Below are 25,706 nucleotides of genomic sequence, written 5' to 3'. Positions count from 1 at the left end.
TGCTCCATCACGAAGGAGCACCCCATCATGGGATGACATTACGCATTCGCCGGCTAAAGACGCATCCAAGAATGGTGGCGATTGGAATTGATTGATATGGTGTTAAGGCCTGCAGATAAGGGCTTGCTAACTTCACTCTTCCGGTCATCCCGAGGTTGTTGCCGATGGGACCTCGGTGGGAGTTCTCAGAACGATTTGACAGATATTAATTATCGTAGCCAAAGAATACCAAATATAGTGGCCACGGTTGCCAGTGGGACGATTAAGCTTTCCGATCAGGCGAGATGACGCCGCTAAATTACTTCCTTCGGGCTGGGTTCGGGACCGAGAGGAAGGATTGGCTCCTGGGGAGGTACCTACCCGCGACACAGACAATTCATCGATCCGGCAGCAGTTGGAATTTCCCCAAGGCAAGCTCCGATTGCCATGTAAACAGACGCTCAGCTGTGCGACATCTCGGTGACTTACAATTTCCGGGAAGTTGGACGCTGAAGCGATAATTATCTGGCCGGATAACCCAATTATTAATAATATTCGAGTTTTGCCTTCGCGATGCCTCCTAGTACTCCCCTTCGGCCATTTCTCCGCGCTATACATCGTGCGAGTACAATGGGCACCCAAATCGCCATCACCGCTGCCGTTGCTGGTATCGGCGCATACGCGTGGTATCTGCGAAGAAGCAACACCAATGGGGACAAGCCCGTTTTCAGAAGCTTCGGCTTCCACACCCTCCGCCTCGAAAGCGCCGAGCTGATCAACCACAACACTAAGAAGTTGCGCTTCAACCTCCCAGACAAGAGCAAGCCGAGCGGTCTCTCCCTCACTTCCGCCCTGCTGACCATGTCCTTTCCCAACGGCCGCTGGCTGCCGGTGCTGAGGCCATATACCCCGGTCAATGATCTCGGTATTTATGTTCCTGCCGACCTGACTGGTCTGCCGCACGGAAATGGGACAACGTGGTAACAATTTTTGTTTCTTCTATCTGCAGACGAGCCCGGCTACATCGAGCTGATGGTGAAGCTCTACCCCGGCGGCAAACAGAGCACGCACCTGCACTCGCTCCGACCTGGCGACACGCTCACCTTCGCACCCATCAAGGAGCTGGCCTGGACGCCCAACAAGCACCCGCACGTCGCCCTGATTGCCGGCGGCGCCGGCATCACCCCCATGTACCAGCTCGCCCGCGGCATCCTCAACAACCCGGCCGACCAGACGCGCATCACCCTGGTCTGGGGCGTCAACACGGACGAGGACATCTTCTTGCGGGACGAGTTTGCCGCCTTCGAGAGGGACCACCCAGGGCGGTTCAGGGCTGTTTACGTGGTGGCGTCGCCCGCCGCCGGATCGCCGCATCAGAAGGGTTTCGTCACGAAGCAGATCCTGGAGGGCGCGGGGCTGAGCGCGAGGGAGGACAAGAATCGGGATGTCAAGGTTCTGGTATGTGGGCCACCCGCGATGGAGAAGGCACTGAAGAAGCGGACGGGTCTGCTGGCGGAACTGGGCTATCGCCCGGATCAGGTGTACAGCTTCTAGACGGGTTGCCGAATGTTGTCCGGCTGAGGCTGTGATTACTTCCTTGGAGCACATCTCAGCACTTTTGTCGAGGTTAACTTGTTCTTTGGTCGTAATCGATCCGGCCTTCTCAGGCTTTAATTACACTCTCACTGTTGAGTAGTTTTTGCTTTCGTAAGCTGTCCATTTTGTGACGCCTTTCTTTGGCTTCTAACCAAGGCTCGAGCATCGGACCGGGGCCCCCTGGGTTCCCGGCCCCACCAGAGTTACCCACCCACATCTTCCAACAGGGTGGCCCTGGTCAGCCTCTTTCTTCTTCCTCCATCGAACTCCATAGCAGATCTACGAAGATTGTTGATTTCCGCATCTATCCATCCACAGCGTCACAATGAACGACGAGATTGCGAAATTGCGACTGGCTATTGAAGAGGAACGGCGTCTATACGAAGAGGAACGACGTCGACGCGAAGAGGCTGAGAGTCTTTTATTAGAGTTGCAACGCCGACGCGAAGAGGAGCAACGCCGACGCGAAGAGGCAGAAGAAGCCGCGAAAGCATCACAGCCGCTGCAATTGCCGGATTATATTGAGGCTTGTCACAAACTTAGCCTTAATATAAAGGTGGTTACCGATCCTGCCTTGACCACCCAAGGCGACACTACCGATCCTGTCGGCCGAGTTTATCCTCGACGGATCCTTCGATGGGATGACTTTCCGGCAAAACAAGAGGAGATCTGGGACAAACTATTTGACTCTTCGTTCGCTTCCCGTCGAGTATTTCCATCCAAACATCAGCTAGACTATGTACAGTCCGTGATCCAACCTATCAGCAGCGAATACGGACTTTGGTACTACGAGCGTGAAACCGTTGAGAATGCAGTACAAAAGTTGGTTGAGGCAGTATACGAGGACCCGCTGCTTCGCGATCGGCTGGGTTTACGTGGGACCGTGATATTTGAGAGTCATACGAAGCTCGCCACCATCGAAAACAGTGTCTCTGAACGTTCGGAGAGTGCTTCCCTCTCTGGGGAGGCAGCACGGACGCCGTCCGCACCGGCCCGCAAACGCGCCCGTCTTTCGAAGGGTAACCGCGGCCAGGCAGACCAGTTCTGCATATACAGAACATCGGATGGCACACATATCCCTGCGTTAGCAATCGAATACAAGGCACCGCACAAGCTGAGCATCGAAGAGTTAGCTACAGGCCTGGCGTCCGAAATTCAACCGGAGCGGGACGTGATCAACAAGGACGGCAGTGGTTTTGTATTCGCAGCAAAAACGCTCACTGCTGCCGTCATCACCCAACTCTTCTCCTACATGGTCGCGAAGGGCATTCGGTACGGCTATGTCTGTACAGGGCAGGCCTTTGTCTTTTTACATATACCGGATGACCCGACTGTGGTCTACCATTATTTGTGCGTGCCGAATCAAGACGTTCTCGATGATGACGAGAACAGACTTCACCGTACGGCTATCGCACAAGTCTTCGCCTTTATCATCCAGGCACTCTATACGGCGCAACCTTCCCTGTCATGGTATGACGCCGCTGCCAACAAGCTTGATACTTGGGCCATGGAGTACGACGATATCCTCAGCAAAATCCCCCCATCAGTCCGCAAAGAGAAAGTCCGCGCTTCCCTATACAAGCCCCAGCGCTGGCATGGCTTCACACGTTCGCCGATTCGGACCCACTCGTATTGCAGGCAGAGCAACACCAAGATGATTTCTCGTAACGATGAAGAAGAAGAAGGTGCCACTCCTTCTCCGAGCGCAGATCGGCAGAGTCGCTCCCAGAAGAAGGCTGCTATATCTGGCACAGGTTCTGGCACAAACCGGGCCCGGGATGACAAGAAAGAGGCCGGCCAGCATGACAAGAAAGAGGCCAGTCAGGGCAGGGAGATACGACAAAGAATACAAGATGCGCCATACTGCACACATCAATGCCTCCGTGGGGTTATATCTGGAGAATCCAAAGACCACGCTTGTCCTAATGCTACTAGACATGGGCCAAAACACATCAGCCAAGACGACTTCCTACGTCTCCTTCGCGATCAGTTGGCTAAAGACCGCGGTCCCGAACCTGACTGCATTCCGCTAAGCCTATCTGGAGCTGTCGGGTTGCTCTTCAAGATTCGGCTGTCAGCTTACGGCTATACGCTTGTTACTAAAGGCGTAGAGACGGAAAACCTCTGGCGCCTACGACATGAGAAGGCCATCTACGACCGGGTTAGCCATATACAGGGAGAGCACGTTCCTGTATGCGTTGGCCTGATAGATCTGGTTCTGCCGTACTATTTTGATGGCTATGACTTTGAGCACTTCCTACTTCTTAGCTGGGCCGGTCAGCCCCTATCGAAATACGTCGACAAGATCACCAAGTCATCGGTCATACATTTGACAACGAAGGCATATACCGAACTTCATCGGCTACGTGTCCTCCATTGTGACGCGGAGCCTCGTAACTTGTTATATGATGCATCTAACGACAGAGTCATGGTGGTGGATTTTGAGAGGGCAATGTTACACCAACCTCTCGGCTCAATCAGCCCGAATACCCAACGTCGAAAGAGGAAGCGCGGATCGATAGCCCAGAAACAAGGAAATGGCGAGTTCGAGAAGGAACTGGAGAAGGAATTGCAATATGTCGTCAAGAACGTTTCGATTCGTTTCGGTGATAATCAACCGAGCGGCTGAAGACCGCCGGCGAGCTAGCTCGATCCGACATGTTCTGAAGCAACAGTCTAAAGGTCCCTCCTGGCTTCATGTATTTTAGCAGTCGGGGAATGATTAGTGTTTTAATTCCTCGTTGTGATGCATCCTCTTGAATCAAGTCGTTCCTAATCTACTCCTTTTTGCTATATTGAGCGAAGTGGATTGAGTCAGGCGGTACCGGACAACCATTTGCATCTATTGTCCCGTATATTAATGTCTGGGTTGCCCCTTTATCAAAGCCGAAAACCAAGCGCTCCCCCGTCTTTCCCCTTTCCTCTTCTCCGGTTGTACCTTGCTATGACCTAGCGCCTAAGATTGTCAAGCTACCCAAAATGACAGCATACCGTCACGACTTATTCAAAAAAAAAAAATCTTTATCCTAGCTTTGGTTCGTAATCTGTAATGACTCTTTACACTTCCTTACAACGCTCTTCATACAATCTTGTCAAGACACAGTACTCTATATAATCCTCGCCGTCAATACTGATGATCAGCTCTGGGATAATCAGCATTCCCTTGAGCAAGCCGCTTCTCCTTCTATGGAATGTTACTCCTTGATGTACCACTATATTACTTGTGGGACGAGCTTGTCGCGAAAGTTAGCAATTTAGTACTAACCCTGGTATTCCGAGCAACTCTAATATAACAAGTTAAGAACTGGTCCTATACGCGTTGGATTTGCGTTGATTTGACTTGCTTGCGTTGAATATATTTGTGTTGTCGAGAGCGCTGGTTACGGCGCGTGATCAAAGTTGTCAGAATACCTGATACTTAGGTGCAATTGCTGGCGGGCAATTGCGGCGTCGTTTTTGCTTTTCGACAAAAGTGAAACGCAATCTCCTCATCAACGAGTGCCGATCCCCATGACGTCTGGCTCGTTGTCACTTAGGTGTAGACGCTCTCGGTCCACTGGTTAACCTGGAGTCCCCTTTCCGCCATCTCGGCGTCCCTGAGAAATTGCAATGGCATCCAAACCAGATGCCCCCTAACTTGATCCAGCTTCTGCCTCACTTCGTGCGCCGGAAACATGCGATCAAACATGTGGCCTGCCTTGACGCCCTTGGGCGGCAAGAAGCCGTTGTAGTCATCAAAGGTTTTGACTGTATCTAGCGTCAGTGTCTCGTGGATGCCAGAGGAGGAGGAGGAGGAAGAAGAAGAAGAAGAAGAAGAAGAAGAAGAAGAAGAGCGGGGCTCACCATGGTCATCTGGGTCGGCATGAAACAGCTGCCTGAACAACTCGGTGTTCTTCGTCGCTCTCCCGGTCCACATGTCCCAGAGCTCGTCACTCAGCGGGTCCTCGACAAACTTCCACGAGTCGTCCCGGTCCCAGGCATCGTTCGGCGAGTCATCACTCGGCGGCTGGGCGTTGGGGTCGTTGCTGGCGTCAAGCTCTTGCGGTGGGAGCAGCCCGAGATGTTCCCGCCAAAGATACCGCCGCAGCGTGGCCGCATGCCACCCAGCCTCGAAAGGCTGCCCATCCATGGTCGACTGGAAGCGGCGGGTGTCCTCCATGACAATGCTGAGCTCGCTGTCGTGGTATCCCAGCTGACTGCGGTCGTTCAGGTTGCTCGACCCGCAGACGACGATGCGATCATCAACGATGAGAAGCTTTGCATGGATGTACAGCTCCTCCTGGATCCAGTGATTCACCTCGTCATCCTCCTCGCCGTCCCAAGGCACTTCGGAGACGGGTCCTTGACCGGCCATGGCGTGGTGGGCAACGCTGGCAACATGGTTTACTTTGGACTTTTCCCCGTCAGCGGCGCCTTCGAACCTTCGCCTGGCGTCCATCTTGCGGACGACATCGTCAGGCCGGCGCTCCTCCTCGAGGTTGTCTCTCAGTTCCCCGTGGACAGTGCCCCGTTGCGGGCCTTGCTCTCGCCTCTCGCCCATGTGTGAATCGCGGCCACCCTCGGCGTCGATGGTTCCGTGGATGCCCTCGCCCATGACCTCCTCTGCATGTGCACGTTGGACGTCGCGGTATTTGACCCCTGATGCTTCCTCTTGTTTCTTGACGGCCGACGTCCGGTTGAGGCGGTCGTAGCACCGAAGGTTGAAGAAAAAGATGTACTTGGTTGGGTCGACGCCCTCCTTTTTGATCTGGCCGAAAATACTGTGCTCGCCTCTACATATCGACTTGTACTGGTAATCCATGATGACTCGCGTGCCTATGGCTGCCTCCTCTCGCAGGTCGCCAGCAAACCCTGGCACGGCAGGAATAAGAACAATGATGCGAAACTTGCGGCCTTCCTTTGCAGCTCTTAGCACGGCATCCACCATGGCCCTGCCAATCGTGTTCCTGATTGGGGCTTGTTGGTCGCCAGTCGCAGTGATGAAGAACTGGTTTTCGATGTAGACGTAGTGCTCTGCGTTGCGGATGAGTTCGCTGTAGGCGTTTTGGATGGAATGATCGGTGAGAATGCCGCTGGACCAGTCAGCGCTGGACCGGACGATCTGGGCGCGAACGCTCCCGCAGTTCTCAATTCGTTTCGTCTCCAGGGGAGTCAGCGGATGAAGCTGGTATCCGCCGACAGGGTGGCGTGGCCGTTGAACTCCGACGAGATCCTCGTCTTCACCCTGACGGCCCCTCAGCTCAAGCCACTCGAACCGTTCGTTCCGTTTGTATTTGTCTCTCTTGACAAGGTTCCAACGGAGCACGAAGTGCTCGGCGATGTCATAGACACACGGCCCAATCACGCCCATGGCGACATCATGCCACGGCATGCGGCCCGTATCCTCCTTGCTCAGCTCGTTCTCCTTCCAGTCCTGGACGTTCTGAAAATCCATGACCCGGTTGTTGTTGAAGTCCTGGCCCGGCCACAACTCGTTGGTCACGCCCTCCGGGTGCATATCAGACTGCGGATGCTGGTGGTTGTCCCAGCGACCGAAGCAGAGATCCAGACCGCCAATGAAGGCCATTTTGTAATCGATGACAATGAATTTTTCGCTACGGTAGGAAAATTGAGGTCAGCCATCGCTCTCTTCTTCAAACATATGGGTGCCAGCCTCGCAGAACACTGAGCAAGTCCAAGGCAAAACTGCAGGGTGCGCGACGCACTGATGAGCCCAGTAAAAGGTCATGTCGGCGGCGTTCTCAAGGACATTATGGTCTGGGTGCCGCATGACCTTGATGTTGCCAAAGCCGGGCGAGCCCTCGGGGCACAGTGCCTGGAGCGCATGCTTGGTGTGCTCCGAGTTACAGGTGAGGGCGGCCTCGACTTCGCGGTATATGATGATGTAGATCTTGACGCCGGCCTCGGCTCGTCGTTTGAGTACCTGGTCAAGACGCCATTCTTGGTTGAAATAGGGAGGACGGCGGAGGAATAGCTCTGGCGACAACCACCAATCGGCGATGTAGATGGTTTCTTCTGCCTGTTCCAGCGCGACAGATACTGCCCAGAAGTAATCCCTGCCATCCACATACCACTTCACCATGTTTCCGTCCCGCTCGGGGAAGTACGACTGGAAGCGGTGTGATTCCCCGATTTTGGTGCGTTTCTCATCGCAGGCCTTCTCGTGCTCCTCGTCATGTCGATGCTCGGGGTTGAACTGGCGACAGATTCCATTAGTCAGGACACGGCCGTGCTCCCGCCGCAAACGAGACACAAGTGCTTGAACTCTGAGTTGGTAGTCCCACCAGATTTGCGAACTTGCCGATCTTGTGCCTTGCGGGGTGTCAGCATAGCATCCGACCGGCCACAAGAATTGTGAAGCCTACTTCTGCTGAATCAGGTGAACTTTGGCGTCATGAAGATGCTTGCTGTGACTGAGCTTGTCCTTGAGCTCTCGAAAGGGGAGCTTAAGCTTGTGCCCCAGCTCATGGTGTTTGCTATGGCTCTCTCCGGCTCCGGGCGCTGATTTAGTTTCCATTATAGCAATGCCCGTTCGGTAGTTTTTTTTTTTTTTTTTCGTCTTCTATTATCGAGATGTCCCTGTGTTATGGGGTAGTTTAGGCCAGCGGAAAATGGATCTGCAGAAGCCACGCGAGCTACGTTTTATAATGTTGACTAGTAGCGTGCAGATGTCTCGGTCGAGGTCTTGAACGGTGGTCTGGCGTGCCTTGTGGCGGTTGTCCAAGGCTTCCTGCGCCGATGGAAAGGTACGATACCCGAGATTCTGCTCTTTCTTAGGACCAACGTTGAATTGCTAGGGGAACAAGCAATTTCATTCACACAGGTTCGCGGGAAAAGTCTTGGGGAAGGAAGCTGGCGTGCATGACGTCACGAGGCCGAGATTGTACGAAGTAATTTGTTTAGCTGACATTGTGGGATCGGAAGGGATCCCGGGTAGATACTGGTTTTTGATTTTGTGACTAAGAAAAGCAAGGTGCCGAATCCTAGAGCCTGTAAGCCGGTATCTCAGGGCTGTTGTTCCAAGATATGAGTCCGGATCAGAAAACGCTGTGTTTCGCACATTCACCGAGTAACCAGGTGAGCTTGGGCCATAACTACCGCCACGGACTGGTGTGATGGGGTTGAGCTGACGACTGGATATCCATGTATGAACAAGTGGATCCGCTTGTCGTCCAGACTAACTGTTCCAATCTCATTTGCGCTCCGCACTCTCGCATGCTCTCTCCGACCAGCCCGACTTACTCTCGGTCAACATGGCACAATAATGATACCCGGAAATCCAAGCGACGATTTATCGTGCTTACACGATCAAACTCATAGTTCCTATATCCTACACGTGATGCCAATTACAAGATGTATTTGGAGCCATGATGGTACTCGGGCTGCGGGGGCGGGGTAACTGGCGGCGGGGCGCTTGTTTGTTGGCGGGTTTCAGGGTTTCGTCGGGCGGGACGGAAGCAGTGGAGTGTGCCACGAGCTGACCGCCTCCTATTTCAACCCCAAAACAACACGTACCTGCTGTTCTCGACAACATCGCGTTGCTATCCATCAAACACCATGGCCGCCGTCCAGATTCCTGAAGGAGGTACCATCCTCGACACCTTCAAGGCCTCCTTCACCAAGGTGCCGATCGACGCCGAAAATGGCAACGCGATCTCGACCACCGAGTTCCTCGACGCCGCCGAGTCCCTGACCACCATGTTTGGTACTAATCCTCCCTGACCAAGAGAAGCAGTGTTTAGTTTGCTAATGTTATGCAAGACCTCCTCGGCTCGGTTGCCTTTTCGCCGGTCAAGAAGGACATGATGGGTAACGTTGAGGTGGGTCGTCCCTGACGTTGGTTTACTTGTCCCAATCGACGAGCTAATGTCCTTTCCGCGCAGAAAATCAGGAAACGCCAGCTTGCGGCGCCCCTCGAGTCTCAGAATATCCAGGACCTTGTGAGGAACGAGTTGAAGACCAAGTCCCACACTGCGACTGAGGGTTTGCTCTGGCTCGTCAGGTGCGATACTGTACCCTTGCCCCGCCGGACGGGAAGCATGCTTACTGACACACCGGTTACCTTACAGAGGCCTCGAGTTTACCTGCATCGCCCTCAGCCAGAACCTGGCCAAGCATGATCAAGAACTCGCCGATTCCTTCCGCGATGCATACGGCGTCACTCTCAAGCCGCACCACAGCTTCCTCGTGAAGCCAGTCTTCAGCGCCGCCATGAGCGCGTGCCCATACCGCAACGACTTTTACTCCAAGCTCGGATCGGACGAGGAGAAGGTTAAGGAGGAGCTGCGTCAGTACTTGGAGGCGTTGGACAAGATTGTCGCCATCCTCAAGGCCTTCCTCGAGAGTAAGGAGGCCAAGTGGTAAACAGGGGACGACAGGAACACGCGAACACAAGTGTCCTTTCAGATAGCACATGGAGTAGCTGCCGTATAACTCGACGTCTCGCCATTATGAAGTCTGGGAGCGAGCCTACGCTCATGCATGCAACTGCGTAGGGGCTTTGTCTCAGCTACAGCACCGGGGTTGACCTCATGTTCTCAACAGCGATTTAGAGATGCCTACCCAATGGCCCTTGACTCCGAAGTTAGCTCACAGTCCTCGTCTGTGCGCTGCCTTGCACACATACCACCTCCAGGGCGAATGCATTCCACATATTGATACCACATTGTGGAATGTGTGTGGAGGAGCGTTCGGGACATGGATGTCACTGCAAAGGATTTGTGAATTTTCGCAGATAGTGGGAGACTCAGCGACGCTATCTGACTTGCCCTCAGCGTTGCCCTGACCCTGGCTTAACCGAACATGACCTTCCTCCGGGCGATTCCACTCTTGCCATGATGAGACAGCTGGACTGTCTGGCGGTGTCGTGCAAGCTCTCTATCAAGCATCCCCTTTGACGCCAGACCCCGGAATCACTGGTTGCTATCGTCTTACACCTCCCCACGCTTGTTCCGCATCGCCGTCAACAAAGCTGAGCCGGTCCTGGAGTTTCACATGAACGGAGATGCATGTGGAACGCCCTTCGATTGTCCCCAGCTATTTCCGCGAACGACTCTAGTTGTATCTTGGCATTACGTTGATACAGACTTGGCGCGTTCGAATGGTTGACGACGATGTTCAAGGGCATAGATCTACGAATCTAAGCAAAGGGGGACCGATACCTGCACTCTAACAAGATCTCAAATGCCGTCATGCCGAAATTTCCTGGGATTGGTGCCGGCCAGCCAACCCCCAACGCAGTATGAGTTGGGAAGTGATTAAGCAAGCGTATGCAATCTGTAATCCGTACTCCATGTGTGCGTCAAGAGTACCCTCGCATCTCCGAGAGGTTTCCTTCGCTAATAAGCGTCGAGTCAACGGCGGCCAGTGTCGGCCATCCGACATCAGGAGCCCGAAACTGTAACTAAGGGGCCCCCAGTTCCCGAGTTCCAGCCGGTAAGGAGCAGCATTGGCTGGATTGCAGTCGTAGGCGTCCACAGAGCCCAATCGTTGGCTTCCCGTTGCCTGACCATCGTCCACCACATCAAGGTGCCCCACATCGATACATCGATTCATCTGTATGTATGTACATACATTATCGGTGACACAGATGCTTTGCAGAAAGCAGGACATTTCGCGAGATCGGGTCGTGACCCGTCACACATGGCCTTCTTGCTGCCTTGCAGCCGCCGAACATGACAGCGGCAATCTTCCGAAAAGAGTTCTTTGGCAGAGCTGTATATTGCAGAAATGGAGGCACCAACATGCAGATGAGAAAGAGTTGCGCAGCAGCAGAAGAGGATCGTGGTAGGTATGATATGTGTCTGGTTGTGTTGGTTAGCCCAATGCCCGGGGCTCTTTGGTTCGTCTGATCCAACGCTCTCGCGCAAAGTGGCACAGAAGTTAGCAGGCCTGTGGCGAGCCCGCGGGGCACGAAAAAACGGGCGCTGGGGCGGCCTAAATAAGCGGCCTTGTCATGCAAAATCACGGCGGCAGCATAAAGGCGGCAAAAAATCTGGAACGAATAATTCGGGTCGATCACCTTGCGACCATTAGGGTTGACGCGATTACCGCTCGCCGATCGCGCGAGCAAGAAGAGGCGAAGAAGAAAGACCCTTGCAGCCCGGCCGGACAAGGAAACAAGGCGTTTCCAGGCTTCCGGGAGGTCTCCAAGTCGGGCGAGGCTGGGTGCAGCATGCATGTCAGGCGTCGGCCGCCCACGGTGGAGAAGACGTTGATCCAACTGCTGTCGCCCTCCGCAGCCCCCACAAAACGCCCCGCGGCTTCCCGCCCGTGCCCCAGCGGGTTCTGAGCTATAATCCCGGCCTAACTTCAACCATCGCTAACTTTCTGTCCGAACACGCGCGACATCGCCTATCCTCGCCTTCTCCCGACCCGGATGGCTTCTTCGCAGAGAAAGACAGGAACGCTCAAAAAGCCGGCAGCCAAGGCGAAGACGAAAAAGCCCGACGGCAAGGCCTGCAAGGGCAAAACCAAGAAAGCGCTGTCGGCGCCGATTCTGGGCCTACCAGCCGAGATCGTCCTGCTTATCGACGAGCTGCTCGACCTCCAGGACCGCCTCGCTCTTGGGCGCACAAACCGTTGGTTCCACTCCATCATCAATCCTGTCATCTATCGCAACAATGTCAATCTCGCCAACGCCTCGTGCCTCTTCTGGGGCGCCGAGAACGGACAGTTGGGCACCCTCAAGCACGCGCTCGCCGCTGGCGCCGACCTGAACGCATCGGGGCCTCTGCCGCGCAAGGCTGGCGAGGCTGATGCCACCAGCGACACGGAGAACGACGGCGACGGCGATGCTGACGATGCAGGCGCCGAGTTGTTCGAGGAACCCCCCGACCCCAGCCTGCAGCCGTACTGCACCCCGCTCCACCTCGCGGCCAAGAACGGCCATCGGGACATTGTCGAATGGCTCCTCGACAACGGTGCGGACATCGACGCACCCTCGTACCGTGTCTGCGAATGCCAGTCGCTCAAGTCTGGGAGGCATCCCTCGCGACGGCTCTCCGAATGGCCTCGCTGGCGCGCCCTGCACACCGCCATGTGCAGCCAGGAGCGGCTGATCGCCGAGTTGCTCATCCACCGCGGCGCCTCGCTCGAGCTGGACGCGTCCGAAGGGCACAATCACACGGCCCTCCATTCGGCCGCCGCCAACGGGCTCATTCCCGTCATCAAGCTGTTGGCGCTCAACGACATGAATCTCGACGCCAACCAGCGCGATGCCTGGGGGAACACGGCGCTACACTACGTCGCCGAGATCTGGAGCCCCCGCGACTCGGCCGACATCCGGGACACCATCACAAAACTCCTCGCCCTGGGCGCAGACTTGGAAGCTCATAACGACTACGGCCACACCCCGCTCCTGAATGCGTGCTTCCGAGGCAACTTTGCCGTGGCTCACCGGCTCGTCAGCATCGGCGCGAATCCGGATCCGCACCGCCACATACCTAACTTTCGAGACTTCCGGCCGCTGTACTACTGCATGCTGCAGCGTGCCGAGTTCTTCGACATGGACGACGCGCCGGTTAAGCACGACGAATTCGAGGGGAACCGTGTGACGCTGATCAGGGCCCTGGTCGAAGCCGGCGCCGACGTGAACGCCCAGTTCGACGTGCGCACTCACCGTGGCGCGACGCCGCTCATGCTTGCCTGCGAGCTCGCCGAGCCCCGAGCCGTTGCCACCCTCATCCAGTGCGGCGCCGAGATCAACGCGCAGGACCGCAACGGGCGGACGCCCCTGTGCTACGCCGTCACGTTACGAGTGGACCACCGCGGTGAAGTGCCCGAGATCGCGACCATCATGCTCCGACACGGCGCCCGCATGGACATTGAAGAGGAGCCGAACTGCAGCCCGCTCGATACTGCCATCAAGCACATCCGGTGGGCGGAGGACGACGTCCTCGAGGCGATGCTGAAGGTGGCCGACAGGAACAATCTCACCGAGGGCAAGCTTAAGGAGGCCCTTAGGAGCTGCGCCTCGTGCGGGAACTACAAGGCGTTGAAGCTCCTTCTTGAGTTTGCCGACAGGGTGTACGAGGTAACGGACGCCGACGTTAAGGACTACTTGTGTCGTATCATTGAGCAGAACGACCCGTGGAACCAGATCGAGACGTTCAACTGCATGATGGACTTTGGGCGGCCCGTCTATACCAACGAGATGCTGCTGCTCAAGACCATCATGCAGCAGAACAGAGAGCTGAGCCTGGCGGTCATGAGCCGCGGCGTGTCCATCAGCGAGCCGAGATTCCACGGCGACCAGACATACCTCCATCTCGCGTGCCACTGGGGCGACGTCGAGGTAGTCAAGGCCCTCCTGGAGCGGGGTGCCGAGGTAAACGTTTTTGACCGGGAGCTACGGACGCCGCTGTCAATCGCCGTGAGCGAGAACTACCTGGGCATCGCGATGGCGCTCATGAAGGAGGTCGCCGACCCCTTCCTCGTGCCCCCGGACGAGCTCCTCCAGGAGCTCTACGGCGACGAGGATGAGGATGAGTGGCGCTTCGTCAAGCGCAGGTACCTCACCGCCTTCGACCTCGCCATCCGCGACGACCGAGTCGACATCGTCCAGGACATGCTGTCGCGCTACGCGCTGCCCGACATCGCGCCCCGGTCTAGGTTTAGTTATGTCCACCGGGCCAGCCAGAACCCTAACCCAACCATCCTTAAGCTCCTCCTCGCGAAGGGTGCCGACCCCGCCGGCGGGGTGGACTGCCCGAACCCGCCCGTCGTGGCCCTCATCCGGCGCGTGTGGGACCAGCCGCGCCTGCCCGACACCGGCATCAGCATGCTGCAGACGGCCAAGATCCTGCTGAGCAAGTGCGCGGGCGGCGGCATGCCCTGGGACATCCTCAAGGAAATCGCCAGCGCGAAGGTCGACAACGACCCAGACAAGAAGGAGCTGCGCCAGGTGGTGATGCGCGAGCTCGGGCTCCGCGTGCAGCTCCAGGACGGCGTCGTCCAGAGAGTCGGAGTTAAGTGCATCATGACGGACGAGGAGATCCAGCGGCTTGGTCTGAGGGAGGAAGACCCGGAGGGTGTGATAGAGGAGTATTCGTAAATGGGAGGTAGTAGCCGAGGGGGCTCAACCTCTCTTCCGTCCTGTTATTTCTTTTCTTTTGCATGGGTCAGCCGGGGGGGTTATCGTTCTTTTTTATACCCATATTGCGGTATGACTATACACCATCACGACGAAGGTGCGATATATATATTAGTGAGTACTGACACAGGTTTTGCTGCAGGATCTGGGTTTGGGTACCTATGGGCTGGGAAGCGAGTATTATATCATGATGATTCTCCGTTTTTCCCCTTCGTTTTTTTTTCTGTCTCGTCTACGGCCGTGACAGGGACACGCACGGGTATTATTATTATGGATCGAGTATCTATCTATGCGCACCAGGTAACTTCACTCGGCAAAACAGCAGCCTTTCAGCGATTGACGAAATTGACAGGTTTGACGATGGTATGTATATGATATTTATCAAGGACTTAACGAAGCAGCTTTCATGATTTTGCGTTGATTGCACGGCGATCATCGGTTGGCCTATGGACGCAGACCAAAAGGGGGTTGAGCTGAAGAAATAGCGTTAAAGTTAAGCAAGTGAGCCAAAGAGCGGGGATACGAAATGAGACGAGGAAGTTAAATACACAAGAGGGAACTGGCAGAGGACTTCTAGAGTGTAGGAAAGCGAGAAAAAAGAACCACACTCCTCTTCGCCAACGGCGAGACTCGAACTCGCAACATTCAGATTAAAAGTCTGACGCGCTAACCAATTGCGCCACGCCGGCTACGTGAGACAACCAGTATCTCAGGGTGAGCTGTTGTCTTGATGTTTTCCTAACGGATGTGTGCAAGGACTGGTTCCATCGGCGTTGTTAAAGCCGAGTATAACTCTTAATAGTTCCTCCAGGTTCTTCTCGGCCGACGGAAGATGTTATCTGAACATGAATAAGGGAGGGCAAATCTAATTTTCTAATACTAATCGTCAGCTTTTGGACACCACAGCCAACTTATATAGTATATTCATTTTCTGCAATTGCTGCCTAGTATTTAACTGTCCTACCCAGGGGACGAGGTTGTTATTCTTTTTATGGGAATTGGCGCGCTTTCGAGTAGGTTCACAACCCACTGACAGGACGTTCCAAGGGCGAGAAGTCAGTTGAACTTCTAGTTGGATTGAGCACTCTTCCGGGCCTAAATCATTTCGCTCGCGTGCTATCAGGCTTCTATCCCTCCTGCTGAACTATAATTGAGGTAATGCTTTGGCTCCTGTCCGAGGCGAAAGAAATCCTTCAAACTTTCAAAGCGAAAGCTTGTATGGACGATAGATGATAAATTAATTACATGGCACAAGAACAAGAGGGTCTTGAGAATGGCCCGCCGTGTCGCAGAGCAAGAAGGGCGATGTGCCTGAGGTAATTACTTGGTGCCTTAAGTGTCTGGCAGCTCACCCGTCTCGCACAAAGTCAGCGAATAACGACAGTCGAAAATGTGAATGAGACAGACAATGTTTGATTCGGCAACCACCCAAGCCCTAATTAAGCTACTTCCTTTTCGCATCTTCCCCGTCACACACCTGGAGCAAACCGATCTAGATATTTGACGAAATACCCGGTTGAATCTCTTCCAATGTCGACAAGAGATCGAAGAACTTTTTCTAAATCCGACGTCCCCAATCGTTTGTAACGTGGCACGCAGGGCTGTGCAAAGGTGTCAGCACTTCGTTGGCTGCCGATCAAACGAGCAAAGGAGCCGATAATTTTTTCATCGACCGAAAACAAAACAACCAACCTAATAATTAGACAGAATATGGAAAGGAAAAAAAGAAGGGAAAGATAAAAACAAGAAAATAGGGGAAACAAAAGAAAGGCATCAAAAGGAGAAGAATAAGAGGAAGCTCACATTTGAACGTCGCGGTTGTTCAAATAATTACTGCCCGTTGCTTTCGTCACCAGCAAACAAGCCGTGATAGAGGGTACGACTGCCCTCCTCGGTGGTGCGCGCCAGAAGCTTCTGGAATGTCCTGACGGACAGCGAGTTGCCGGTCTCCCTCTCCAGGCCGGAGACGCAGTAGCTCGGATTGGGCGTGTTGAAGATGAAGAGGCGGCGGGGGCCGCCGTCGCCAGCGCGCGAAGCCGAAGCGGCCGAGGCGTCGCACTGGGCGGCGAGCTCACGCACGGCGTACAGCACCAGCAGCTTGCTGAGCGAGTAGCGCCCGTAGAAACTGTTGGCGTCGAAGGCGGCCCGGTCGTCGCCGCGGGCGAGGCAGTCCTGCAGCGTGCGCAGCGGGGCCAAGTAGTGCAGCGCGCTGTTGGGGATGACGAAGCGGAAGGGCCAGCCGGTGCGCCGGGCCGAGGCGCGCATCGTGGGCAGGAGGAGCAGGCCGAGGAGGAGGGTGCCGATGACGTTGACGTTGGCGGTGCGCTCGTGGCCGCCTACCCCTCCCTCCTCTCCGCCGGAAGTGCTGAAGGTGCCGATCGTGAGGCCTGCGTTGGCCAACACGCCGTCGAGGCACGCATGCTCCGAAGCGGCCCGGTACGCGAACGCCCGGATCGAGCCGTAGCTGTCCATGTCAAGGTGCCACACCTGGATGCAGTCGGGGTCGTGCCCGGTCGAGGCCAGCAACTCCTCTTTGGCCCGCTCGGCTTTGTCCAGGTTCCGTACCGCCATGATGAGCGTGCTCACGCCGACCCGCGTCAGTCGCTGGTTTGCTGTCAGCTCCTGTGGAATGAGTACCTGCCAAGGCTACGAAGGATCGCCGATTAGACCAGAGGGTAATTACGCCATCAGCTCCGCCAGGCGTCCGAGCAGCACAGCCAGCACAACTTGGATTGCAGGGCAGCACGGGGATAATATCTCCGCGCCGCTCCGCACGCGTTCACTTAATCGAGCTTCGCCTTGCGACAGCTGTGTTCGAGGACACAAGCCCTCGTCGTGCCATTACGCGACCAATGTCCGGCGTGGCGAGAACATCCCCAAGGCACAGAATCTCACAGAACGCCTGAGGAGACTTGAGGCCCTCGTCTCTTCATTGGCGACCAAGGACCTCATCATCCAGCAGCGGGAGCGGACCGACGGACACAGGTTCCCAGCTGAGGAACCAAAGCACACTGATACCTCCCTCGGAGCCGGTCTAATAAATGACGGCAGTCAGGAGTGCCAGAGCAGAAGAAGAAGCTTGAAAGGGCTAGAGCCGGAAGCAGCCCGGCTGCGGCAGACGCACGATGGCCAAGTCAACTACGTCGACCCAAGTCACTGGCTGTCGATCCTCGAAGATATCCGCGAAGTTCGGGAGCAGCTCTCGCCAGAAGGGGCCTTCCTGCCGCCCCAAGCTCTCCCCTAGAGTGATGGAGACGGGACTGTTTGCGAACCTGGCTCGGGAAATCCCGACGCCAGCTCCGGGTTGAGCCTGGGGTTGGGTGTCACGAGCCTCAACGAGTTACTCGGGTCCCTGCCGCCCCGGCCCGCCTGCGACAGGTTGCTGTCTCAGTGCTTCAACTCTCGATTCATGGTCTTGGGTGGGTTACATCGCGACCAAACCTACCGAGAACTCTGGCTGACCTGATGATCATGAATTCGACCCGATCTGATATGATTAATTAGGCATCATTCACCCGTACGAGTTCCAGAAAGAAGTATTGCGTCCTGAGCACCCTAGCTCCCTGATGCTCGCTGGCCACCACCAGCGCGACGGCCGACATCACGGCCTTTGAGGGCGAGATGCGGCGTCGCGTGTGGATCAACCTCTTCCGGCTGGACGCCCTGGTGTCCTTCCAGATGGGGTTTCCCCAGCATGATACCGTCCGAGCACTGCGACGCCCAGCCGCCGCGCGGCCGGGGGGTCGACTGCACGAGCACCGCTGGATGCTGGCCGTGTCGCTGGTCGCGCACGACTTTTTGCTGGCCGCCATGGTGCTCTGCCTCGACCTGTCCATCCGCCGGCGGCTCGGCAACCACGACGGCTCGGAGCTCGCTGCCCGGGCGTACCGCGCCCTGCAGACGTCGAGGCAGGTCTGGGCGGAGGCGGCGACCAGCGCAGACACTGGCGCCGGCATGGGCATGCTCTCTTCCTCCGAGGCGCACACCGCCACCTTCGCGCTGGACCTGATGCTCCGCAAGCTGTCGGAGAAGAATGCGGAAGCGCTGTTATCAGCGACCACGGCGGCCATGACGACAACGACGACGCCAAACCACGCCGTTCCTGCGCCTCCGTTGACGGCCGACATGTCGTCTTCGTCTCCGCCTTCTCTCACCGGTCCCGAGCTCCCCTACGCCGATGTCATGTCAGATATCATTGACGGCGCTACGGCGCCAGACTGGGTGAGTACATTACTCTCATCTTTCGTTCCTCTCTCTTGAACCAGACTTGTAGCTCTCTCGAAAGCAACAAGCGGTGCCGTGCAGCAACTTCTAACACTGGGACTCAAATCGATTCTCACAGAACCTCCTCGACTAATAGTTTCAGAACCCTACGCTCGAAACGGCCGAGCCTGCCGACTGGAATCAAGACCCAGCCTTGCTTTCATATATCTTTGTCCTAGAGTGAGGAGCGATACGTGAACCAGGAGAGGGCACTTGAGCCTTTCCGATTCCTGGCATTTCGTACTGTCGTAATTTGGGTAATTAAAGAGGTGTTGGCTGAGCCAGGAAATGAAAAAGGTAGTTTTGGGGGCCAGCTGACAGGAAACAACGCTAAAAAAGGGTGGCGCTGGCACACTTCCACTCATGAGCCACTCACAACACCTGCCCATGGCCACCACAGAATCCGGCTCTTGTCCAGGGATGCAACGTAGTGGACGTAAACATGAAGGGGGTCGCGACTGCATGGATTGATTCGCGGCGACCTTAACCAACAACTAGTCTCAACACCAGGACCGCCCATACAGAAAGTACACCACCACTCCCTGTTTACTTATAGCATACAAACACCAGACATGCCTGGGACGTATCTCGTCGAGACACGACGCCCACTGCCCCCATCAACAGCCATCCTATCCTTCCCTTTCCTTACCTCCTTCCTTCCATGACGCCAGTCCTAAGCGATTAAAAAAATCGGTATGAACCCTCTAGCCACCACCAACATAGTCCATCGTAGCGTTACCTGGCCCCGAACGACGGCTCGCGCGCCAACCGGCGCGACTTGCGGGGGGTAGCTACAAGCCGATCTGCTGCTGCTGCTGCCGCCTCGGCGGCTGCGGCTGCGGCTGCGGCCGAATCTGGCTTGGAGCCCTGACCACCCACCTAGAATGGCCGGGCGTCTCCGGCGTGTAGCAGTTTGGTCCCGCGGGGTAGCTTTCGGTCGCGCTCGTACAAGAACCCGCAATTGTTGCAGAGGGACTGTGCGTGGTTCAAGGGTTAGTCTCAACAGCAGGAAGGACCGAGGGAAGATATGAAAAGGAAGATCCGGTAAAGAACAGAGTGAAGAAAAAGACAGCAGAGAGGAGAGGAAAAAGGGGGGAGGGAAGGGGCAGGAATAAACTCTAGAACGTACCCTCGGCCCAAATGGCCCGTCCCTCACCGCCCAGACACTGGTACCCCACACCCTACAGTGGCTGCACCGCCAGTTCAACCTCTCGGCCTCGGTCAGGGATCCGCCGCCGCCGTAGCCCTCGCCCGAGGCGCCGCCGGCGGGGGTGCCCCGGCCGGCGGGGGTTCCGGACCGCCAGGCGGCCGGGGCGGGCGACAGGCTGCGGAAGCGCTTCTTCTTCTTGTTGCGCTCGCCGCGGCCCATCCGCTGCTCCTCCTCCTGCTCGATGAGGCCAGAGAAGGCGAAGCCGATGGGCACGCCGCCGGCCATGCCCGTGTTGCTGCTGAAGCGCGCCGTCTCGCGCCGCAGCCGCCGGATCTGCCGCTCCCGGTCGCCCTCGCGCTTCTCGATCTCCTCCTTGCTCAGCGTCTCCAGCTTGGGCTCCCACTCGTCGGCCAGGTGCTCCGGGTCGTACCGCCACCCGGCCCCCTCGCCTCCGGCCGTCACGGCCGCGTCGTTGGGGAACTCGCCCGCGCCGCCGCCGGCCGCCGCCCAGCCGGCGACCAGACCGCCGGCCTCGCACGCCTCCTTCTTCAACTTGAGCACCGCCTCGTAGATGGCGTGCGTCATGGCGGGGACCCACTCGCCGTGCAGGCCCAGGTCGGCGCACGTCTGCTTGGCAAAGATCTCGGCCGTGCCCGGCGGGTGCAGGAGTGACCACTCGAACTTGTCCGTGTACACCTGCGACGAGAGGTTGATGTTGAGATTGATGATGCAGCGGTACGTGTCGTCCGGGCTGGGGTCGTTGTCCGCCGCCGTCGCGCTGTCCTGGGGCAATGGAGTTGCCGCCGCCGTCACCTCGCCCTGGCTGGTATGGACGACGGCCGGAGTCGACGTGCCCCCGGCGAGTCGGGATGGGGTTTGGGGGATGGTGCTGCCGCCCATCGGCGTGTCGGCGCGACTAGCGGCCTGGTTGGGCGCGGGTGTGGAGGAGCCGGGCCGGGCCGGCGCCTTGGAAGGCGCTTCTTGGGCATTGTTCGCGCGGTTCGTGCGGGTGTGAAACAGAGGATGGAGGGCGACGCCAGCGTATTCCTCGAGCTGGGTCCGTATTTGTTTGCTGATCTCGGCGATGGTCGAGGCGCGGTTGGGCAGGTCGAGGTCCTGGACGAGCTGGGTGGCAAACATGTCGGTAGTGATCAAGGTCTCGTGGAGATTCCACAGGAAGGTATCGCGCAGACGGTACGGTACCGTCTGTTCCTGGGGCTTGTAGAAGGGATGGTTGAGGTCGACCGGCCCCGGCGTGGGCAGTGGGGGCTGGAGAGTGAAGGCGGGGATGTCGAGATCGATGCGGATGGGGATCAGGGTGAGAGGAAGACAGGCCTGGACGTAGTTCTGGGCATCTGACCTGTTAGGCCGCATCTTGCCCATCCAGTCGCGGTAGATGCCCTGCACCTCGACCGGCTCGGACGTGTCCTTGCCGACCTTCTCGCTGGGGTCGACCTTGTTGGCGCTGTCGTCGCGGCGCTGGCTGCGCAGGCCGGTAGGGCGGCGGCGGTTGTCATCCTCATCGTCGTCGTAATCGTCGTATCCGTCCTCGGCGTAGTTTATGATGGTCGTACCCCGCTTAGTGGTGCGAGCGAGGGGGTTGGAAGGGGCGGCGCCGGGGATGAGGGGCTGAAGGAGGGCATTGTTGTACGTGCGCAATCGAGGCGCGTAAGATGAGAATATCGCCTGCTGCGACTCGGAGCGCACCGCCATTGTCGAATCGAGAAATTGCGTCGGCGGTATCGCGCTATTTCATACCGGTCGCTCTTTTGCGCCGAGTCGAGACGACGGTGAGAAAGTGAGTTAGAGAAAGAGAGAGAGAGAGAGAGAGAGAGAGAATGGATGGAGCACAGCGATACGGTTGGCGCAATTGACGACAGATTTGGGAAACGGTCACAACTAGTATGTTCGAGTCCGAACGGGAAGGCGTGCAGTTCAGATGCCAATCGTTGGGGGGTAGGCAGATAATGCTTGGGCGTGATTGAGTTGCGACTTGCGTTTTGGCGATGGCACTTTCCTCGCTTGATACATGGACAAAACGCGACGCATCTCAAGGTGGGTCTCGAAGCGAGAAAGAGGTTAACGTTAGTGGATTCCATAGGACTGGAGCAATGCGCCGGGGGCGCGCCGAGCCAGTTACGTAATCACGCCTCCTCAGCCCAGCCGCGCACCCCCATGCACATGAAGCCAACTACGGATTAGTTATAGAGAGAGAGGTACGTACTCTCTGTAGGGAAGCTGGTCATGTATGAATGCATAATATTAATGCACATTTCGGGAGGAACTACGAAGTAGCAGGACTCAGAAGCGCAACAGAACTTTTGACCAGGAAATAATTACTTGATTCTGACGTTGTGCATGCATTGGCTTCAAGATCTTCTAGCCTACCTATTTAATGGGACTAAGCCCGCGTTGAGAGTCGCGTCTTTGTATTTTATCTCATACATCCCTCTATCATAAGCAGCCCACACTCCAGTAATCTAGTAATCCAGGCTGGAGGTCAGAAACATCCCACACTTGCCGCTCCGAGCTTTTGATCTCTGAAAAAAAAAAATCCTTAGCTCTTTTTAATCTTCCGGCTGGGAGATACCGTCAAAAATTAATCATTAGCCTGCGCACGGCATTGAATGGAACGGGCACCTCCCTAGCCTCTGCTTGGTCCCCCACTTATTCTTCAGGAGTAGCAGCTCGTTCACGAGACACCATAGGCAAGGTATGAGGCTTACCAAAGTGCATTCAACTGTTTAACAAATTCCTTGTTTATTGGACAGGCTTCTGTTTTTCTTTCTACCTCTCCTCACATAATTACTTCCCGTCTGTGGCATTGTCTAATTGATGATTTTTCATCTTCTCTTAATTAGAGTCTAATTATCTTCTCATTGCCTGCAGCAATTAAATAATTACCCTCAGTTATCAAAAAAAGAGCTGAATGCTGGAGCACACGTGCCAGGTTTTCCCAGTCCCATTCTCTTTCCTTCAGGTCACCTGCCTAACACTTCTTAACCAAGATTCTCAACTCAGATTCCTTTTTCTTGCCTTCTTTCAAGGCTGGAGAATCACTTCAATTCTGCACTTTGCTTTTCCTCCTCCTCCTCCTCCTTCTCCGCTTCCACTTCTTCAGTCCGCACTTGTAAGCACCATTGCTTACACAACCAGGCATCAAATAATAATTACTTTGCTTCGCAACAAAGCACTTGCATTCGTCTGCAATCATGCTAAATCAGGTTGTGTCTATGCACAACCACAGCAACATGAGTCCCCGTGCCGGGAGTGCCCAGGACAACACCGCCGATATACGCAGCTGGCTTGAGGCAGCCATCCTCAGCGCCAATGCCGGGCTCTCCGCGACCTCTCCATCTGACGCCAAGGAAGTCGCAGGCATGGAAAAGCGACCTAGTACCAGGGGTGAAGTGGGGGAACCGCCCATGGCAACAGTAAGCTCAGAACGGAAGTCCAAGACCTCTTCCGTTGTGGGGGTTGAATCGACCACTGCCAGTTACCAACGCAAACTGGTAACAGTCCGTCGTGTTGCCTCTGTCACCACCATCAAAGACACCTATCAACTCCTTGCTGTTGACGGTTGGAAGGTGTTGGCCAAGGAACGGGAAGAAGAGAGATTCGAGGCCGGAGAGTACGTCTTGTTCCTTGAACCTGACGCATTTCTCCCCGCTCGCTCTAGGTTCGAAAACCTCTTCGCAAAGGTCGGAAACCCCATCACCTTCGAGGGAGAGGTCGGCTACCGGGTTGGTACCTGGGCGATTCGCGCGGGCGGCAAGGAGGTCGTCTCGCAGGGACACGTTTTTCACCTTTCGGATTTCCCCGACATTGATGCCAAGGTCGGCGACCTGCACTGGAGAAACATGGAGATGAGTGAGCAGGAGTTCACGGATATGATCCGTGAGATCGATTTCTCGCGTGACTTGGGAGTGAGGAAATGGGAGAGCTTCCCTGAATCCGGGAGCCATGCCAGTCCGGTAATCGAGAGCCCGGCCTGTGATACCCGCAATTCGGACGCCGAATATCATACCGGTTTCGAGACAGAGGACGACAACGCTCGCATTCCTGGGCACGCAAACGGAAAGACCAAGGCTCAGTCCGACGACGCCCAAATCGCAAAATATAGCGACGGGTTCCCAACCTCGAACCCAAAGCCGCCGTCCTTCATCATCAAGGCCGACATGGAGCGGGTCCAGAACTGCCCGAACCTCTTCATCAAGCCCAAGTACAAGCGCTTTATCTTCCAGGAGTCCGTCAAGCTGGACGGCGCCACCATGACCGTCTACTTTGTCCGGCACGACGCCGGCATCGACCTGCCTCGGCTGCCCCCGCTGAATCCCTCCAACGAGCACACCTTCCTCAAGTACGCCGTCCACCCGAACGGCCGTCTGGGGGTGTGCACGCGCACCCGCGACCTGCTCCCTCACCTGCTGCCGTGCGAGACGGGGGCCAGGGAGGCACCGGCGGCGTCTTCGGCCTCAGCGCACACCCACTCCTACTGGGCGACGGCCATCGCCGAGGGCCTGCACCGGATCCTGCCCTCCCTCGGCCGGAGCGTCGCCGTCCAGGCCGAGCTGGTCGGCGCCACGGTCCAGGGCAACCCCTACGCCTACCCGCAGACGCCCGGCGGGCCCGAGCACGAGCTCTTCGTCTTCTCCATCACCGACCTCTCGCCCTCCTCCTGGGCGGCGACCACGTCGGCGACCACGCGCTCGTCGACGCGCATGCACCCGCGCAAGGTCGAGACGTTTTGCCGGCGGCACGGCCTGCCCCACGTGCCCGTGACGGGCTACCACACGCTCCACTCGGTCGCGCGCGGGCACGAGACGCTGCTGGCGCGGGCCGAGCTCCGCCGCGGCGAGGGCCTCGTCTACAAGAACTGCGCCGACGGCCGCTGGTTCAAGGTCCTCTCGACCCGCTGGATCCGCATCAAGGGCGACGAGCGACACGCCCGGGAGCAGGCGGGCAACGGCAACGGCAACAGCGGCAACAGCAACGGCAACAATAACAAAAAGAAGAAGAAGAACGGGAGAGTCGATGCCGTCTCGGCGCTGGGGGACAAAGAGGGCAGCCGGTTTCCTCGCTGCTGGCTGGCGCCTCGCGAGGTGGTGGACGAGATCCTGGACATCCGTGACAACCTGGACGAGTGGGTCAAGAAAGATGAGGGAGTGAGGAAGTGGGTCGAGTGGATGAATCGGGGCTGTCGTGGCGACTGGCCCGACTTCGGCATGTTTGCAAAGGGTAGGAGTGGTGGTAGTGGTGGTGGTGGTGGTGATAGTGGTCCAGAGGAGGATGACGGGACTCGGGAAACGAACGCGAACGGCGCCATCAAGGTGGAGGACGCCGGTTCGTGTTGTGGTCAGGCAGAGATGGACGGGAAGGCCGCGGAGACAAACAGTATCGACGAAGCAACGGCCTCCACCGCCGCAGAACCAAAAGAGGATGAGAACGCCCAGCAAGACGGCAAGGACGGCCGCCAAACCGCCGGGTTTGGAGTCTCGGAGACGAAGCGCGACCAGCTGGTGAGCTGGCTCGGGGTCGAGGGGTTTGGCCTCTGATCAGTCCGAGACAATTCGATAGGATGAAGTACTTTACGGGCGGCATTTTTCAGGTTGTGGCATCTTTGCT

General features: G+C 56.6%; 10 protein-coding genes and 1 non-coding gene across 11 annotated transcripts; 6 read left to right on the top strand and 5 right to left on the bottom strand.

Annotated features, from left to right (window-relative positions):
- Positions 1-609: 609 nt before the first annotated feature.
- P884DRAFT_201457 (uncharacterized protein) lies at positions 610-1,533 on the top strand (the record flags this gene model as incomplete). Its single annotated transcript, XM_069438361.1, has 2 exons — positions 610-904; positions 989-1,533. 2 exons carry the CDS (start codon positions 610-612, stop codon positions 1,531-1,533), a joined length of 840 nt encoding a protein of 279 aa, XP_069297262.1.
- Positions 1,534-1,856: 323 nt separating this feature from the next.
- Positions 1,857-4,395, top strand: P884DRAFT_259892 (uncharacterized protein). Its single transcript, XM_069441391.1, has one exon. The coding sequence runs from the start codon at positions 1,901-1,903 to the stop codon at positions 4,202-4,204; it is 2,304 nt and encodes a 767-aa protein (XP_069297261.1). The 5' UTR covers positions 1,857-1,900; the 3' UTR covers positions 4,205-4,395.
- A 600-nt stretch (positions 4,396-4,995) lies between these two features.
- On the bottom strand, positions 4,996-8,132 carry P884DRAFT_292301 (uncharacterized protein). The gene is made up of 5 exons (XM_069444153.1): positions 7,941-8,132; positions 7,860-7,887; positions 7,281-7,771; positions 5,419-7,169; positions 4,996-5,322 (listed from the first exon to the last, which is right to left on the bottom strand). Exons 1-5 carry the CDS (start codon positions 8,090-8,092, stop codon positions 5,108-5,110), a joined length of 2,637 nt encoding a protein of 878 aa, XP_069297260.1. The 5' UTR covers positions 8,093-8,132; the 3' UTR covers positions 4,996-5,107.
- A 677-nt stretch (positions 8,133-8,809) lies between these two features.
- Positions 8,810-10,285, top strand: P884DRAFT_292300 (glycolipid transfer protein domain-containing protein). Its single transcript, XM_069444152.1, has 4 exons — positions 8,810-9,280; positions 9,337-9,395; positions 9,459-9,577; positions 9,645-10,285. Exons 1-4 carry the CDS (start codon positions 9,133-9,135, stop codon positions 9,937-9,939), a joined length of 621 nt encoding a protein of 206 aa, XP_069297259.1. The 5' UTR covers positions 8,810-9,132; the 3' UTR covers positions 9,940-10,285.
- Positions 10,286-11,808: 1,523 nt separating this feature from the next.
- On the top strand, positions 11,809-14,875 carry P884DRAFT_259887 (ankyrin repeat-containing domain protein). Its single transcript, XM_069441390.1, has one exon. It carries the CDS (start codon positions 11,954-11,956, stop codon positions 14,627-14,629), a length of 2,676 nt encoding a protein of 891 aa, XP_069297258.1. The 5' UTR covers positions 11,809-11,953; the 3' UTR covers positions 14,630-14,875.
- Positions 14,876-15,283: 408 nt separating this feature from the next.
- P884DRAFT_t97 lies at positions 15,284-15,357 on the bottom strand. The gene has a single exon. It is a non-coding gene; the product is annotated as a tRNA-Lys (tRNA).
- Positions 15,358-16,498: 1,141 nt separating this feature from the next.
- Positions 16,499-17,287, bottom strand: P884DRAFT_307907 (uncharacterized protein; the record flags this gene model as incomplete). The annotated part of the gene is made up of 1 exon (XM_069445142.1): positions 16,499-17,287. A coding segment is annotated over one exon (789 nt), but the record flags the coding sequence as incomplete, so codon positions are not given.
- A 506-nt stretch (positions 17,288-17,793) lies between these two features.
- On the top strand, positions 17,794-19,115 carry P884DRAFT_269982 (uncharacterized protein; the record flags this gene model as incomplete). Its single annotated transcript, XM_069442315.1, has 3 exons — positions 17,794-17,930; positions 18,256-18,889; positions 19,029-19,115. The coding sequence occupies 3 exons, from the start codon at positions 17,794-17,796 to the stop codon at positions 19,113-19,115; spliced, it is 858 nt and encodes a 285-aa protein (XP_069297256.1).
- A 158-nt stretch (positions 19,116-19,273) lies between these two features.
- Positions 19,274-19,690, bottom strand: P884DRAFT_259886 (uncharacterized protein). Its single transcript, XM_069441389.1, has one exon. It carries the CDS (start codon positions 19,449-19,451, stop codon positions 19,293-19,295), a length of 159 nt encoding a protein of 52 aa, XP_069297255.1. The 5' UTR covers positions 19,452-19,690; the 3' UTR covers positions 19,274-19,292.
- Positions 19,691-19,734: 44 nt separating this feature from the next.
- On the bottom strand, positions 19,735-22,101 carry P884DRAFT_243931 (uncharacterized protein). Its single transcript, XM_069440346.1, has 2 exons — positions 20,061-22,101; positions 19,735-19,906 (listed from the first exon to the last, which is right to left on the bottom strand). Exons 1-2 carry the CDS (start codon positions 21,792-21,794, stop codon positions 19,811-19,813), a joined length of 1,830 nt encoding a protein of 609 aa, XP_069297254.1. The 5' UTR covers positions 21,795-22,101; the 3' UTR covers positions 19,735-19,810.
- Positions 22,102-23,332: 1,231 nt separating this feature from the next.
- P884DRAFT_300004 (uncharacterized protein) lies at positions 23,333-25,636 on the top strand (the record flags this gene model as incomplete). The annotated part of the gene is made up of 1 exon (XM_069444728.1): positions 23,333-25,636. The coding sequence occupies one exon, from the start codon at positions 23,333-23,335 to the stop codon at positions 25,634-25,636; it is 2,304 nt and encodes a 767-aa protein (XP_069297253.1).
- Between the last annotated feature and the right edge of the window lie 70 nt (positions 25,637-25,706).

Source organism: Thermothelomyces heterothallicus (genome assembly GCF_042370625.1).
Source record: "Thermothelomyces heterothallicus CBS 202.75 unplaced genomic scaffold P884_scaffold_12, whole genome shotgun sequence".
Lineage (NCBI taxonomy): Eukaryota > Fungi > Ascomycota > Sordariomycetes > Sordariales > Chaetomiaceae > Thermothelomyces > Thermothelomyces heterothallicus.
Note: the sequence above shows the minus strand (reverse complement) of the source record. Positions and strands in the feature narration are given on the sequence as shown.

Bases quoted from the DNA above. Each gene is read 5' to 3' on its own strand.
- P884DRAFT_292301 (XM_069444153.1), bottom strand. From the start codon at position 8,092: ATGGAAACTAAATCAGCGCCCGGAGCCGGAGAGAGCCATAGCAAACAC. The intron at 7,888-7,940 runs GTAGGCTTCACA...ACACCCCGCAAG, and splicing joins GTTCACCTGATTCAGCAGAA to GCACAAGATCGGCAAGTTCG. The intron at 5,323-5,418 runs GTGAGCCCCGCT...CGCTAGATACAG, and splicing joins TGCCGACCCAGATGACCATG to TCAAAACCTTTGATGACTAC.
- P884DRAFT_259886 (XM_069441389.1), bottom strand. From the start codon at position 19,451: ATGGGCGGTCCTGGTGTTGAGACTAGTTGTTGGTTAAGGTCGCCGCGA.
- P884DRAFT_259887 (XM_069441390.1), top strand. From the start codon at position 11,954: ATGGCTTCTTCGCAGAGAAAGACAGGAACGCTCAAAAAGCCGGCAGCC.
- P884DRAFT_243931 (XM_069440346.1), bottom strand. From the start codon at position 21,794: ATGGCGGTGCGCTCCGAGTCGCAGCAGGCGATATTCTCATCTTACGCG. The intron at 19,907-20,060 runs GTACGTTCTAGA...AACCACGCACAG, and splicing joins ACGGGCCATTTGGGCCGAGG to TCCCTCTGCAACAATTGCGG.
- P884DRAFT_259892 (XM_069441391.1), top strand. From the start codon at position 1,901: ATGAACGACGAGATTGCGAAATTGCGACTGGCTATTGAAGAGGAACGG.
- P884DRAFT_292300 (XM_069444152.1), top strand. From the start codon at position 9,133: ATGGCCGCCGTCCAGATTCCTGAAGGAGGTACCATCCTCGACACCTTC. The intron at 9,281-9,336 runs GTACTAATCCTC...ATGTTATGCAAG, and splicing joins GTCCCTGACCACCATGTTTG to ACCTCCTCGGCTCGGTTGCC. The intron at 9,396-9,458 runs GTGGGTCGTCCC...CTTTCCGCGCAG, and splicing joins ACATGATGGGTAACGTTGAG to AAAATCAGGAAACGCCAGCT.